The sequence below is a fragment of the Micromesistius poutassou genome, assembly GCF_964030765.1.
Source record: "Micromesistius poutassou genome assembly, chromosome: 5".
In the NCBI taxonomy this organism is placed as follows: domain Eukaryota; kingdom Metazoa; phylum Chordata; class Actinopteri; order Gadiformes; family Gadidae; genus Micromesistius; species Micromesistius poutassou.
The window spans coordinates 4,407,270-4,420,979 of record NC_140275.1 but is presented as its reverse complement, the minus strand read 5'-3'; the positions used below and the strand labels follow the sequence as shown (position 1 = coordinate 4,420,979).

The following is a 13,710-nucleotide window of genomic DNA, read 5'->3' as shown; positions in this document are numbered from 1 at the left end:
TCTGCAGCACACTCCTCACGCCAAACAATCATTAGAAACGACCAACACGTAATACAAAGCCACCAGCAACCGGCAACAGACCTAAACTTCGTACATGATTAAAAATGGAATAATCATACAAATAATCAGACAAACAAAACTATTGGACGGTACGCATGGCTTGTATAAAGATGGAGCGCACCACCTGCCCCCCCTAATTAGGAGACTCCACGCGTCGTTTAGAACTTTTATTATATAAATAAAGGCGAACCTGACGGGTTTAGTTTTTTGTGCAGATGTTGCCAGCGTCCGGTCTCTTCGCTGAAGTGGTGTGCCCTTTCCGACGTGGACTTTGTGAGAGGCCGCACTGTTTGTACAAGCATGAGGAGCGGCTCCGAGGGATGTTCTCTGCGTCGCCGGAGCCGGTGGGCCTGGCTGGTTTTCCAGGTCAGTTGTTGACAATTACATGCAAATGAATAATGGAATATATTTATATGCCTATCCAATGTTTTGCTAAATGATTGATGGTAGTGTGCATTTTTGGGGATAGAAAGTAGTGTTGTTACTTTGTTTTGATGGAGTCTCATGGTTCTCGTTCATTCGTTGGACTACTGGCTGTAGACCCGAATTCAAGAGAATCATGCGACTCCATCAAAACGACTTGCTGCATATATATATATTAAAAAAAAAACATTTATCTCCATATGTCTTCGTGCCGTAAAGCAGGAATCCCAAACTATCCCCTGACCGAGAGCAGTGAATCTCTCCAGGAGTTGGCCCGTATCAACAAGGAGATCGAGGACGTGAAGAGCGAGGTGGAGAAGGAGCAGAGGAGGCTGTCCCGCTACCAGACGGAGCAGGGGGACCGTGGGAACGCAGCACTACAGCGCACACACAACCAAACCACCTGCAAACATGACAACGGTGATGGTTATAAACCGTCGTCGCACAGACGCACGCCAAAGCTCTCATCCCAAGCACGGAAATACGTGGTGGATAACTCCAAACCAAGGACCGATCTGGAATATGACCCTTTGTCCAACTTCTCTGCAGATCTGCGCTCTTACAGTTCGTCAGGCAAAGATCAGAAGGATAAGGCTGGGGTCAAAAGGGCTAGAGAGGTTCCGTGTAGTTCCGGTCACAACCTTGAGTCAGCCAGCGTGGAGGCCTACTCCGAGGACGGGGACCTCGTCATCGACATTCCGTCCTCCCCAGATCAGAAAAAAAACAAAGTTCACAATGTCATCGAAAATCAATCGATGGTCCAGAGCTCCCCTCGCCCCGAGGCTGACGTCACAGCGACACACACCTCCCACTCCCAGGGTGAGCGCTCTCCTGTGGGACTGAGAGAACCGGTCGAGGCTGTCGGTAGGAGTCGACCCGTTGACATGTTTGACGGCTTGTCTAAATGTTTGGAAGACTTGCGCAGTGAGAACCAGAGGCTGGCTGGCTCCCACGCCGAGACCGCCGGCGAGGAGAGGAGGAGCCGTCGGGACGGAGGTCACTGCCAGGACGCTCGGCCCGCTGGCGAGTTCAGGGAGATCTCCACGACAACGGCGCCGCCTCGGGCCCACGCTGTCAAGAAGACCCATCCAGCGCAGCCCGGCCGCGATCCACTTCCTGCTCCCCCAGTCTCCTACCGTCTCACGGCCCAGACCGTAGACCCCCCAGCCCACACGGCCCAGACCGTAGACCCCCCAGCCCACACGGCCCAGACCGTAGACCCCCCAGCCCGCACGGCCCAGACCGTAGACCCCCCAGCCCACACGGCCCAGACCGTAGACCCCCCAGCCCACACGGCCCAGACCGTAGACCCCCCAGCCCACACGGTCCAGCACTACTGGTCCCCGGCCAATAGCGTGCCCACGGTGGTACCGTGTGGACAGGCCACCCCCCCACCGCCAGCAGGGTCCTCAGACGGGGACCCCAGCTGCCCTCGCTACACGCCGTCAGAGTCCCCCCAAGCACCTCCCTCCACAGGGGCCCCCCCCGGGACGGTCCTCCTCATGGAGTCCAGCTCCGGGGAGTCGGCCACAGAGAACCTCTGCTACTCGGACGTGGACATGTCGGACAGCGACCCCATGGAGGAGTGCTACCGGATCTTCATGGAGGCCAACGAGGCCGAGAAGGGTGCCCCGCCCCCCGGGGCCCCCGTCCCGCTGACCGGGAACGCGAGTCCCCCAGAACCCTCCTCGGAGCCAGGCTGGACCCCCCCTCCCTCCGGCCCGTGGCAGGGGGACGAGCCGGCCGACTGGGGGACGTACGCGGCGGAGGAGGAGCCCCCGGCCCCGCCGGCGCAGAGGAGGGTGGCCCACGTCCCCAGGGGTCCGGAGGTACCCCTTCTGTCCCCACAGCAGAGTCCAAACGTTCCGGCCACTCTTCCATCCTGCATGTTGTTTACCTCCCTACACTGAGTCTAACCCCTCAACATCAGCTACTGATCGTCATATCGCAGTGAAGCAGTACTGAGCTTATGGCTATGAATCATAGTTTATAATCACTGGTGATGGTGAGGGTCCTTTACACTTAAAGGAGAGTCAAGCGTTTATCAGTATCTGTAGCTCATAAGTCTGTGTTGTTAACATCTGTCTGCTTTATCATAACCCATTTGAAAATACCTTTTGACAGTGAAGGCTCAAAGGCAAAAGCAGTAAACCTTACCCCTTGTTATCGACCAGCCGGTTGCTGTGCTCAGACCTCAGCCCCAGATCCTAGTTCCCCTGCGGGGGGGGCCCTCGGGGCCCCAGCCGCCCCACCGCCCCAAGGTCCTGCAGGGACAGCAGAGGCCCCTCACAGCGTCTCCCCATCAGAGGAGAGCCGGGTCCGGAGCCCCGGTCCAGCCCTCCCAGCCCCCGGTCGCCGTGCAGAGCGGTACGTGGACTTCACTCAGTATGTTTGTTGGGTTGCAGTGTTCTGATGAGGTCAGGTTTTTACACAATATTTTATAATAACTAAGATGATTAGAATAATAACAATGATGAATTGCATTCATATAGCATGAAGACACCCTGTGTGTGTGTGTGTGTGTGTGTGTGTGTGTGTGTGTGTGTGTGTGTGTGTGTGTGTGTGTGTGTGTGTGTGTGTGTGTGTGTGTGTGTGTGTGTGTGTGTGTGTGTGTGTGTGTGTGTGTGTGTGTGTGTCCTCCATCAGCATACTGCATCCCAGTGGGCAACACTGTGATCCAGGTGGGCAACAACCTGCACTTCCTCCTTCCTGAGGGCTCCTACCCGCTGCCGCTCGCGTCCAGCTCGCTGTCCACGGTGCTGACCCCCGTGTCCCGCTCGGGGTCCGCGGTGCTGACCCCCGTGTCCCGCTCGGGGTCCACGGTGCTGACGCCTGTCAGCGGCCTGCAGACCATCCTGCTGTCGGCCGCGGCGCCGGTGCACCGGTACCGCCCGGAGCCCCCCGTGGCGCTCCACATGGTGGGCAACGCGTCCCTGCTCCCCTCGGCCTCCGCCCCGGGCCACGCGGGCCTGGCCCCGCCGCCCGGACCCCCGGGGGCCCTCCAGGTCCCTCCCAAGGTGGCCTGTATCCTCTTCCTCTTCGGGACACACAAACAGGCATCGCCGCATGAGGTTTGAAAGAATAAATCTGAATTTTGGGCTCCTCTTTTGTTAAGGCGTTGACCAAGCGTAAGGTGAAGCAGCGCTCGGAGAGGCTGAAGGACAAAGTGCCTCACGATGTGCGCCAGCGCTACGTCAACATGTTCACTGAGGAGTTCCTCAAGACCTCGCCCACCGTCAAAGACTCCTTTGAGAAGGTGGGACGGATCAATGATGGATAATCCTGATTCTCTGCTTGACCGCGGCGCTGACTGTATGTCGCCACAGAGTCTTGAACCGTCTAACAAGTGACCCATTAACACTGTGTTCTAATGGGGATTCTCTGAACGCTTGACTGTACCGTGACATCTGGTGTTGGTATCCAGTGGTTCTTTTGACGTCTGGTGTTGTTTACAGGCGTTGGCGGAGGAAAGGACGGTTTATAACCGCAGTGTCAACAAACTGAAATATCTCAGTGTTGCTGTAAACGCACTGAAGAAGATGAAGAACCAAAGTACTGTTCCTACCAAAGGTGTGTGTGTGTGTGTGTGTGTGTGTGTGTGTGTGTGTGTGTGTGTGTGTGTGTGTGTGTGTGTGTGTGTGTGTGTGTGTGTGTGTGTGTGTGTGTGTGTGTGTGTGTGTGTGTGTGTGTGTGTGTTGATGTGCGGTGGTGTGTGTGTGTGTGACTAATCTTTTAACGCTTCCCCCCCACAGATGAAAACGCGATGCGATGCAAGAGAGCAAAGGGCAACGTTCCCCTGAACACGAGGCAGCTTGCAGGACGCGGTGAGTCGGCGGCCCCTCGGCCCGGTGTCTCCCTGGGGGACCTGTGTGACCGCGGTGCCGTGTGTCCACCAGGGGACGCTGGGCTGTATGACAGCTTAAAGGAGTACGTCATGAACGAGGAGCAGCTGATGGAGCACAACTACCCGCTGCAGCACCCGGAGCGGCCGGGCGGCGCGGTCCTGTCTGCGGACCATAAGAAGAGCGTCGCTGACCGTCAGTATCCGGCCGCCGCCGCCTCGCTCAAAGGCCTTGGAATCCATCCACATTGTTGATGCACCTCCTACATGTTCACTGTGTAGTGTAGTTTAACCTTGTGGCTTACCACAAAGCTGTGGTAAATGGCGGTAGAGCAATTAGTTGATCGATGTTATATTATATTTGTACATATGGGTTAGGGTATGTGGCCTAACCTCTCTGTACCTCCCTACATTTGTATTTCAAATGTTTTAATGGAACTTTTAATTTATATTTTACGTGTATTTTTGTGCATTATCTTATACCGTCATTATATATAAAATATCTCAATAATTTTGAAGTATAAATTATTTCAATTTATACTTCAAATTTATTCAATTATAATTACATCAATTGACTTTGAGTGTGTCTCTCAAAGCCCTGAAGAGGATCTGCTGTCGCTGCGGGGCCACGTACTCCGTGACCACCACAGGGACGCACACTCGCAAGGACGAGTGTACGTACCACTACGGCAAAGGAGTGGAAAAGAAGGGTGAGTCACAGCAGGGACCTATCCTACGGCGCCAGTGCTTTAGGTTAACACACTGCTCTGTCCGGACCAGTACCCGGAGGGGTGGAGACGCGCTACAGCTGCTGTGAAGGAGTGATGGGAGCACCGGGGTGCCAAGTGTTCAGAGTACGGATTACAGAACCACATCCCAACACCACCACCACCACCATTGGTTCACATTTGAGATGACGATTGTCTCTGTCTCTCTCTCTCTGTCTTTGTGTCTCTGTGTCTCTGTCTGTCTCTCTGTCTCTGTCTCTCTCTGTCTCTGTGTCTCTGTGTCTCTGTCTCTGTCTCTGTCTGTCTGTCTGTCTGTCTGTCTGTCGGTCTGTGTCTCTGTCTGTCGGTCTGTGTCTCTGTCTGTCTGTCTCTCTCTGTCTCTGTCTGTCTGTCTCTCTCTGTCTGTCTCTCTCTGTCTCTGTGTAGCTACACGTCCACGATGCGATGGACATGAATGGTTTCGTCTCATCCCGCCCGAGAGAGGACTGTGAGAGGAGCTGTCCGGGGGTGTACTCTCTGGACTGTGACATGGTGACATCACTCTATACACTTTATTCACCTTTAGCTGCATTGGTTTTGGCTTTCATACCTTAAGGAAGTACTAAATTTTAAAGGGTTGACGACAAATGAGTACATCAGCTAATTATGGTTCTGCAAGCAAATCTTTTCTGCTTGATAAACTGAACCTCTACTCATAGACCTGTAAAGATTTGAACTTTTGAGGGGAATATTTCCACCTCAAAACAATGGATTTGAAATTGCTTGATAATAAGCACCTGTGGTGACCTGTGGTCTTGTTTCCTGTCCAGTGTTACACCACCCAGGGGCTGGAGCTGTCCAGAGTCACGGTGGTCAACTCCGCTCTGCAGGTGGTGTACGACGCGTTCGTCAAACCCGATAACGACGTGGTCGACTTCAACACCAGGTCTGCACATATCTCCTCCAGGCTCCCTTCCTCTCCTTCACCACAACTCGCAATTCAGACTCACCGTTTTTTAGAATGAGCAAAGACTGTGGAAAGATGAGGACACAACCTACTCAAACAGCATCCTATTGGAGCCACTTCTCATTTCAGATTGATCATATCGTGTCCTATTGGCTGAACCCTGCCTGAAAGGGGCCCTACTCCCTTTTCTATTGGCCCATGGTGTTGTTAACCATCAGTGTTTTATCTTCCGAAGGTTCTCTGGCATCTCGGAGAAGGACCTGAAGGAGGACTGTCCCTCGGTGGGCGAGGTCCAGCAGACCCTGCTGCTCTTCATCTCAGCGGACACCATCCTGGTGGGCCACGGCCTGGAGGCCAGCCTGTGTGCCCTGAAGGTGAGCAGCCGGGGCCACGGGTCATTGGTCAGCCCGGGACCCCTCTGCCTGGTGAACTCTAGAAGACTCTAGAAGTTAATATTGGTTTAATTGCGTATTTTTTGCACAACAGAATAGTTAGAGTAGGAAGCATTGAAACAACCCATTGAGATACACAATAACATTACAACTAGAAAAACAAAACATGTAATCTTAATAGAGAATTATAAAGTTAAATGTAATTGTAAAAGAAAACAATGCATTCCTTAATGAAGACGAAACAAAACGACTAATGGTGGAATGAGACGAGGAAAGTGTCTCTGAAAGGACTCCTCCTGTGTCCTCCCCTCAGTTCCTCCATGGGACCGTGGTGGACACCTCTGTGGTGTTCCCTCACCGCATGGGGCCCCCCCACAAGCTGACCCTCAACCACCTCACCGCCGACCACCTCCGGAGGATCATCCAGGAGAGCGGTGGGTCTGCTGCCGCCGGAGGCCTCGCTCCCAGCAGCCACCCTGGTCCTGAGCGCTCGCCGGGGTCAGCTCTCCACCGGCTCGAGTCAGAACCAGAGCGGCTCGAGTCAGAACCAGAGCGGCTCGAGTCAGAACCAGAGCGGCTCGAGTCAGAACCAGAGCGGCTGCTCAGAACCAGAGCAGCTCGGTGTGGCGTCCTGTGACTTAATCAACATGAGGATGTCAATGGGAAAATTGTGTGAAACTGCTGGATACAGATTACCGATCAGATAAAGGATTGGTTTTAATGGGGGAGGAAGGGGTCAGCATAGTGTCTTGATGAGGGTATGCGACTCCTAGCTCTAAGGTTCTGGGTTCGATCCCCAAAGTCTGCAATCCTACCTGTATGAGGCATCCTTGAGCAAGATGCCCCACTATACTCCTAAGCGACTCCTATCTGAGTTCAAAGGGCGTGAAATGGTGTTGCTCTATGAATGGATGTGACTGGTGCCTTGTGTTCTAACCCTGCTCTCCTCCGCCAGTCTGTGGCCACGACACGGCGGACGACGCCACCGCCTGCATGGAGCTGGTGCTGTGGAAGGTGAAGGAGGACGGGAAAGGAAGGAAATGGTGATGGTGGGGAATAAAGAAATGTTAGGGTTTGAGTCTGTGAGCCGACTGCCTCTCGCTGCCTGGGCGTCAGACTCCATCATGAGCTGCCGGCCTCTCCTTAAGTTTTGAGCGTGAGAATACTGCATGTTTATAAGAAATGAATTGCATCACTTTTAAGTTCAGGCAGAATTATTAGTTTATTAAATTGCTTTTTGGTTTGCAGTACTTTTATTTCATGCGCTTCAATATTGTTACGGGGCACTTGGTGTTGGGGAAACCTAAGGGGTGGGGTCTGAATGTTTCAGAAAATAAAAGCACTTCTTGAAGCTTGGTGTGATTGTCTCATCCAACCGACCAATGAACCTTTCATATCAGTTAAATCTTGGCCAATCACATTTCCGCAGATGACGGAGTGGCGTTTACTCAAACCAATCGGTAAACAAGTTGATCTCACCAATTACTACCTTGTACAGTGATTGGCTTGAATTAGTTCTGCCATTAAAATGACTTGTGTACATCTGAACCAGCACATAACTAATCATGCTAACAGATTTCACCTGTTTGCAATTACAGTCCAACAGTGTCCTTCTCTGGCTAAAACAGTACATTTTTCCTGAAAATACTTACATGAAACATTGTAGTAAAAAGGTGTCTTGTGTCAAAAAGCTATTTGTAAAGACAATCCACAATTCAAAATGCAGTGTGAAAAAATGCGACGAGGTCAAACCAAAGCTTCACTGTGCCTTGCTCTTCTTACTGTTCTTCATGTTCTTCAGGCTGCTCGTTCTACAGAAGCACCTCCCCAGGACCAGGCCACAGCTCCTGACCAGTAGGAGCGTGAGGAGCAGCCCGGCAGACAGCAGCACCAGCAGCACGTCCAGGCTGTGGTACTGGTACCAGGCCAGGCGCTGGGCCTGCACCCGGAGGTGCCGCGCTCCCTTGTGGCGCATGGTGAACTCGATCCAGAACACGGCCCGGTCCCGCGGGCTCAGCGGCTGGTCGTGGTGGATGCTGGACAGCCTCATGACGCTCTCCTTGTACCTTAGAACCATACGTTATATACCTCATGTTCTCTGGTTTATCTTAGTGTAGGCTGAATTCAGAGGGCTTGATTGATTCTCAACGGAATTATTGTGCTTCCAGATTAATAAAGTACTGACATTTGGCAGCAGACACTTTTATCCAAAAGTGACTTGCAAGTTCTAGGATAAGAATATAAGCATTTACTCGTGAGACCATCTAGATGTTCAACTTTACATTTTGCAATGAATGCCAGAGAGAAGCAGTCTCACGGGGCGACAATAAGCAGACACAAAGCATACAATCAACATGTAGTCAGCAAAGGAAAAGGTGAAAGTGCCATGCAGAGTAAAGTGGAGCCGGGGCAGGACCCCAGTTACAGTAGATCACATTGCAACTTTGTTGTCTAAACTTTGAAAAGTGTAGATAACCCCAGAAGGGCAGAAGTGGTTCCTGCTCTAGCTGATGTCTTCCTCTTCATTAACTGAGAGACTCACGAGGGCTGGCTGATGAGCGTCTGCAGGGCGGCCAGGAGGTCCTGGCTCTGCATGCTGTTGTAGTTCAGCACGCGGGCCGCGCCCTTGGCCTCCATGTGCACCATGTTGTCGGGCTGGTCAGCGAACATGGGGATGCCCAGCATGGGGACCCCGTGGTAGATGGCCTCGTAGAGGCCGTTGGTGCCGCCGTGTGTGATGAACGCTTTGGCTTTAGGGTGACCTGGGGGCGGAGATTATTATACAATTAGAAAATAACTCCATTCACCACTTTGCTAACAGCCTATTTTTATCATAATGGATGAAGTATCATCATCTGGATAAATTCAATGGTGAAACAAGAAAAACAATACCTAATGAAAAGCCATTAGGACATTGTTTAAAAGGATTAGACAGAGCAGCTGGTGGTCAGAGAGCTGCCCCCTCTGCCTCTAATAAAGGGAGGGGGCTGCTTCATAGGCGTCCGGAGAAATGGAGTTTGCAACATAATTTAGTATTTTGGAAGTGTCTGTGTGTGTGTCTGTACAGTGGCTGTAGGTGTGTCTACAGTGTCTGTACAGTGTCTGTACGTGTGTCTACGTGTATCTGTACAGTGTCTGTAGGTGTGTCTGTACAGTGTCTGTACATGTGTCTACAGTGTCTGTACAGTGTCTGTACAGTGTCTGTACATGTGTATGTACAGTGTCTGTACAGTGTCTGTAGGTGTGTCAGTACAGTGTCTGTAGGTGTGTCTGTACATGTGTCTACAGTGTCTGTAAATGTGTCTACAGTGTCTGTACGTACCCAGCAGGTCGTTCTGAGGGATCCAATCATATATTCTGGTGTTGGAGCCCAGAGTCTCTGGCTTCTCTCCACTGTATCTCCACACCACCTGTAGATGGTACATCCTGAGACACGCTGCAGGACTATTCACTCACTCAATGCTCTATTCCTTAGTGCACCATCTGGGGACTTTGGACCTGCATCTGTTTCATTAGTCAAATTGATTAAAGATGTAGTGTGTTACATAGTAGTGCACTGGATTGATCTCAGGTCCAAAGCTTTAATGCAAAGGAGCGTAGGAGAAAATCTCTACTCACATGGCCCTTTAGAGTTCAACACATGCTATAGAGATTGTTGGACAAACTCAGGTGTCTCTTAATATATATAATGATTTAATATCAATAGAAAAATGACTAATTTAAATCAATGGAGAAATGTAAATGTTACGGTGCTTTAAGTCCAGAAGAACTGGAGCTCCCCTGTTTACGACGAAAGTCCTTTAAGGCCGGTTCTTGCCTTCTGTGGAACCTGGGCGAGGGCCGAGGCGATGACGTTGGCCCTCTCAGCGGAGATGTTCTTAATCACAGACCCCAGGGTGAAGACCACGATGCCGTCCTCCCCTGAACTCTGGACAAACTCTTCCATTTCCTACAACAACCACAGTCTGATTAAATACAGTGATTACTTCCCTGCCATTGATTTACAGCAGCGTTTATTTTAACTATTGGGACCAAAAGTGAGTCAGGCGTCAGTTGAAGGTGGGTCTAACAATGCACAGAACGCAATCGGAAAACTCTGAAAGGATCAGCAATTTTAGTATGTGAGTTGTCTGTGTATGATGGTTGGGTCCAATGCAATTAAATGGTTTATTTGGCTCCTAGAATAACTTTACAGTATGCTTTACATTAAAGTACTGTGTGTGTATGCAATGAAGGCTATTAAACAAGACGTGTCTCAATGACTTGGTGTCCTTAGTACCTGTGGCAGAGGCTTGGCAGGTCTGCAGTGGATCCCACCAACAAACTTAAAGTTGGGCAGGAACGGCCGGGGGAAGTCAAAGTCCCAGTAGGTCCGTATCAGCCAGATGTCCACCCTACTGACCATCTCACACATGGAGGTGGGCTTCCCTGGAGTGGACCGTACAACACCACCAAGTTAGTCCGAGGGGCCCCCAACCTGTGCGCCCTCTTACCCTCTTTGAGGTCTGATCTCTTTGTGACATCAACTCCTTACAGATTTTTGTGGATCTGCTTCTGCACACATCACATTGTGGTCAAACATACATTTGACCGCAATGTCAATGCTGCAGTGAACACATGCACATCGCACTACACTAGGTGATAAGTAGTAGTTCTCTCAACATAAGACTCATTAGTCTGTTTGTGTACAGGACCATTTTATGAGACCTTTTAAATCTCCTGCGACCACATAGACAAAATAATCAGGTGACCCCAAGTCAACGTGTTACAACGGTCGACCATTGTTTGAAGTCCATTCATTCATCGTAGAAGTGTATTACTTATATTAAAGTTGAGGCTGGTATTTCAGTTGCCAAAAAACTTCTCAAACAACTCTCCTGCTTGCGTGCGTGTAACACACACACCAACAATGCATACGTAGCACAGTAACAGACCCTCGTGGAGGCGTTTATAGCCCACCTCTGTACTCCGTGTAGTATCTATCGATGTCCCTCCAGAACCAGGTGGCCAGCAGGTCCTGAGACGCGTAGAACAGGAAGTTGGACAGCCTCTCGCCGAAGCTCATCTTGTCGGTCAGCTTGACCAGAGTCCCGGGGACAAAGGAGGGGGTGCTCCAGGGTGTGTGCCACCGAGAAGCGCAGGGTGAACACCAGGGGGATGTCCAGCACCTCCGCCACCATCTCACTGCCCACGTAGATGGGGTCGGCCAGCAGCACGTCGTAGTGGCCCTCCCGTAACCTGGCCATGACGCTCGGGGCCTTCAGCACGCCGTCCAAGTAGCGCAGCTGCAGCTCGATGTCCATGTTGATCTGCTCCACCAGCTTGAAGAAGATCTGCAGGTAGCTCATATGCGTGGACTCGTAGATGGCGAAGTGGAGGAACGCCTGGAGGAACTCGTCAAAGCCGTCCATGGTGACGGAGGTGTTGAAGGGTTCGTAGCGGTAGCGGGACGGCTCGCTGGCACTCATGTACAGGGAGGTGTTTGGCAGCAGCACGGTGACCCCATGACCCCGGTCCACCAGCGTCTCCAGCACCGGCTTCATGTTGATCCAATGGCTGCCCTCCGTGTACCACACCAACACGTTGCCGCTGTGCACGCTCACGGCCAACGTGCACAACAGCATCAGCACACACGCAGACGGACGCTCGCACAGCCCCATCATCCTGACAGTCTCTGGAGTGTGGGGGAAAGTAGCAGAGAATGCAGCTGGTGAAGCTCCGTCTCAAATGGGAACAATGATTAACTCAGCTGAACTCTGGTTCAGTCCTCTGTGTGCGAGGATTGGCCAGCATCTCCATGCCAAAGTTGAAGCTTGTAAAGTGAATTATCACATGCCAGGATCTAGACTGCTAATCTAAACAATACACGTCTTGTGTGGCAACACAGTTTATGTAATCACATCGTAACTCTCTGTTAACAGAAAGACGCTTACCTTTTGTCCTGTAGACCAAAACCCAAACACATAAAGCTCTGGCTCTGCCTTCCGCTAGTATTTCGTCATCATACTATTTCCCAGAATGCCAGTATCCTTAAATAACAGCAGAAGAGGAAGTATTACATTATGCTTCAAGTCGAGTCGTCATGGGAAGGTGGGCAGGCCAGCACATGCTCTCAAAGGGACTGAAACCTGTTCTAATGTGAAGACTCACTACTATGGAGACACATGATATGAGCAGGAGAACCTCCCCATGGATGCCAAGGAGAGACAACTTAACAGAATTTGACCAGTTTGACAGTCACTGTCAAACCTGACAAAGGTATAGTAGGATGATAAGATGTGTGTATTTTTGATCACTTTTAATATTCAAATTTGAATTTAAAGACTGCACAATATAATGATTTTTCAGTGCTTATTCAGCCTAAACCAATAGCTATTTAGAATAATAGTAAAAACCAGAATAAACCCAGAATAATAGCTAAACCTGAATAAAAATTTAGTAACCAAGTCTGTTATAAATGATATGGTAAAGATCAAAGATTAAAAATACTTTAAACCTGTACCGCCGACCATGCAGCCCAGGGCTCTGGTCCTCCTCTTTAAGTGGGAGAAATAAATAAGTAGGAAGTACAAATAGGATGGAGAGGATGTTAAAAATGGCCATCTGACACATTGTGTAGAATGTCCCCAACACAACAACACCATTCCTGTCTCTCTCTCTGTCTCTGTGTGTCTCTCTGTCTGTCTCTCTCTCTCTCTCTGTCTCTGTGTCTCTGTGTCTCTCTGTCTCTCTCTGTCTCTCTCTCTCTCTGTCTCTCTCTGTCTCTCTCTCTGTCTCTCTCTGTCTCTCTCTCTCTCTCTCGGTCCTTCCCCTGCCCTCCCTCTCTCGCCCTCTCCTTTCAGCGTGGACTAAAGGGTTACACCATGTTGCTTTTTGAAGTAGTCATTTGCATAATCAGATTAGTGTGCAGTTGTCTGTGGGCCTCGCCCGTCGCCCCATGAGTCCCCTCAGAGGGTGCTCCAGAGGAGAGAGGGTGCTGTCCAGCGCCACAATGGGGGCTGACCCCCTCCTCCTCCTCCCCCCCCTCCCCCTCCCCCTCCTCCTCCTCCTCCTCCTCCTCTGCACCTGCACACCCCCACCCACCCAAGACGTCCGTCCTCTGAGTTGATCCACTGGGAACAGATCAACAGACGGCTGCACTGGGGAGAGAAGAGGAGAGGGACAGAGGCAGGGGGCGGTGTGTGTGTGTGTGTGTTGACGGGCAGTGGTGGGTGTGTGTGTGTGTGTGTGTGTGTGTTGATGTGCGGTGGTGTGTGTGTGTGTATGTGTGTGTGTGTGTGTGTGTTGACGTGCGGTGGTGGGGGTGTGTGTGTGTTGACG

General features: G+C 51.2%; 2 protein-coding genes across 3 annotated transcripts; one reads left to right on the top strand and one right to left on the bottom strand.

The window, feature by feature from the left end:
- Positions 1–275: 275 nt before the first annotated feature.
- On the top strand, positions 276–7,485 carry LOC311343859 (uncharacterized protein; the record flags this gene model as incomplete). 2 transcript variants are annotated; one of them, XM_084468828.1, is made up of 15 exons in its annotated part: positions 276–426; positions 706–1,664; positions 1,815–2,312; positions 2,658–2,850; positions 3,130–3,500; positions 3,599–3,739; positions 3,939–4,053; positions 4,236–4,520; positions 4,921–5,034; positions 5,105–5,178; positions 5,479–5,583; positions 5,862–5,977; positions 6,234–6,372; positions 6,704–6,824; positions 7,346–7,485. In XM_084468828.1, the coding sequence occupies 15 exons, from the start codon at positions 276–278 to the stop codon at positions 7,435–7,437; spliced, it is 3,474 nt and encodes a 1,157-aa protein (XP_084324954.1). In that variant the 3' UTR covers positions 7,438–7,485. The 2 variants fall into 2 exon arrangements, with proteins under 2 accessions (XP_084324954.1, XP_084324955.1); XM_084468829.1 differs by having other exon boundaries at positions 703–1,664.
- Positions 7,486–7,610: 125 nt separating this feature from the next.
- On the bottom strand, positions 7,611–12,413 carry LOC311343861 (UDP-glucuronosyltransferase 2A2-like). The gene is given in 8 exon segments (XM_084468830.1): positions 7,611–8,456; positions 8,933–9,152; positions 9,713–9,800; positions 10,208–10,339; positions 10,670–10,818; positions 11,350–11,506; positions 11,508–12,064; positions 12,324–12,413. Coding segments are annotated over 7 exon segments (1,599 nt in total). The 5' UTR covers positions 12,054–12,064; positions 12,324–12,413; the 3' UTR covers positions 7,611–8,149.
- Between the last annotated feature and the right edge of the window lie 1,297 nt (positions 12,414–13,710).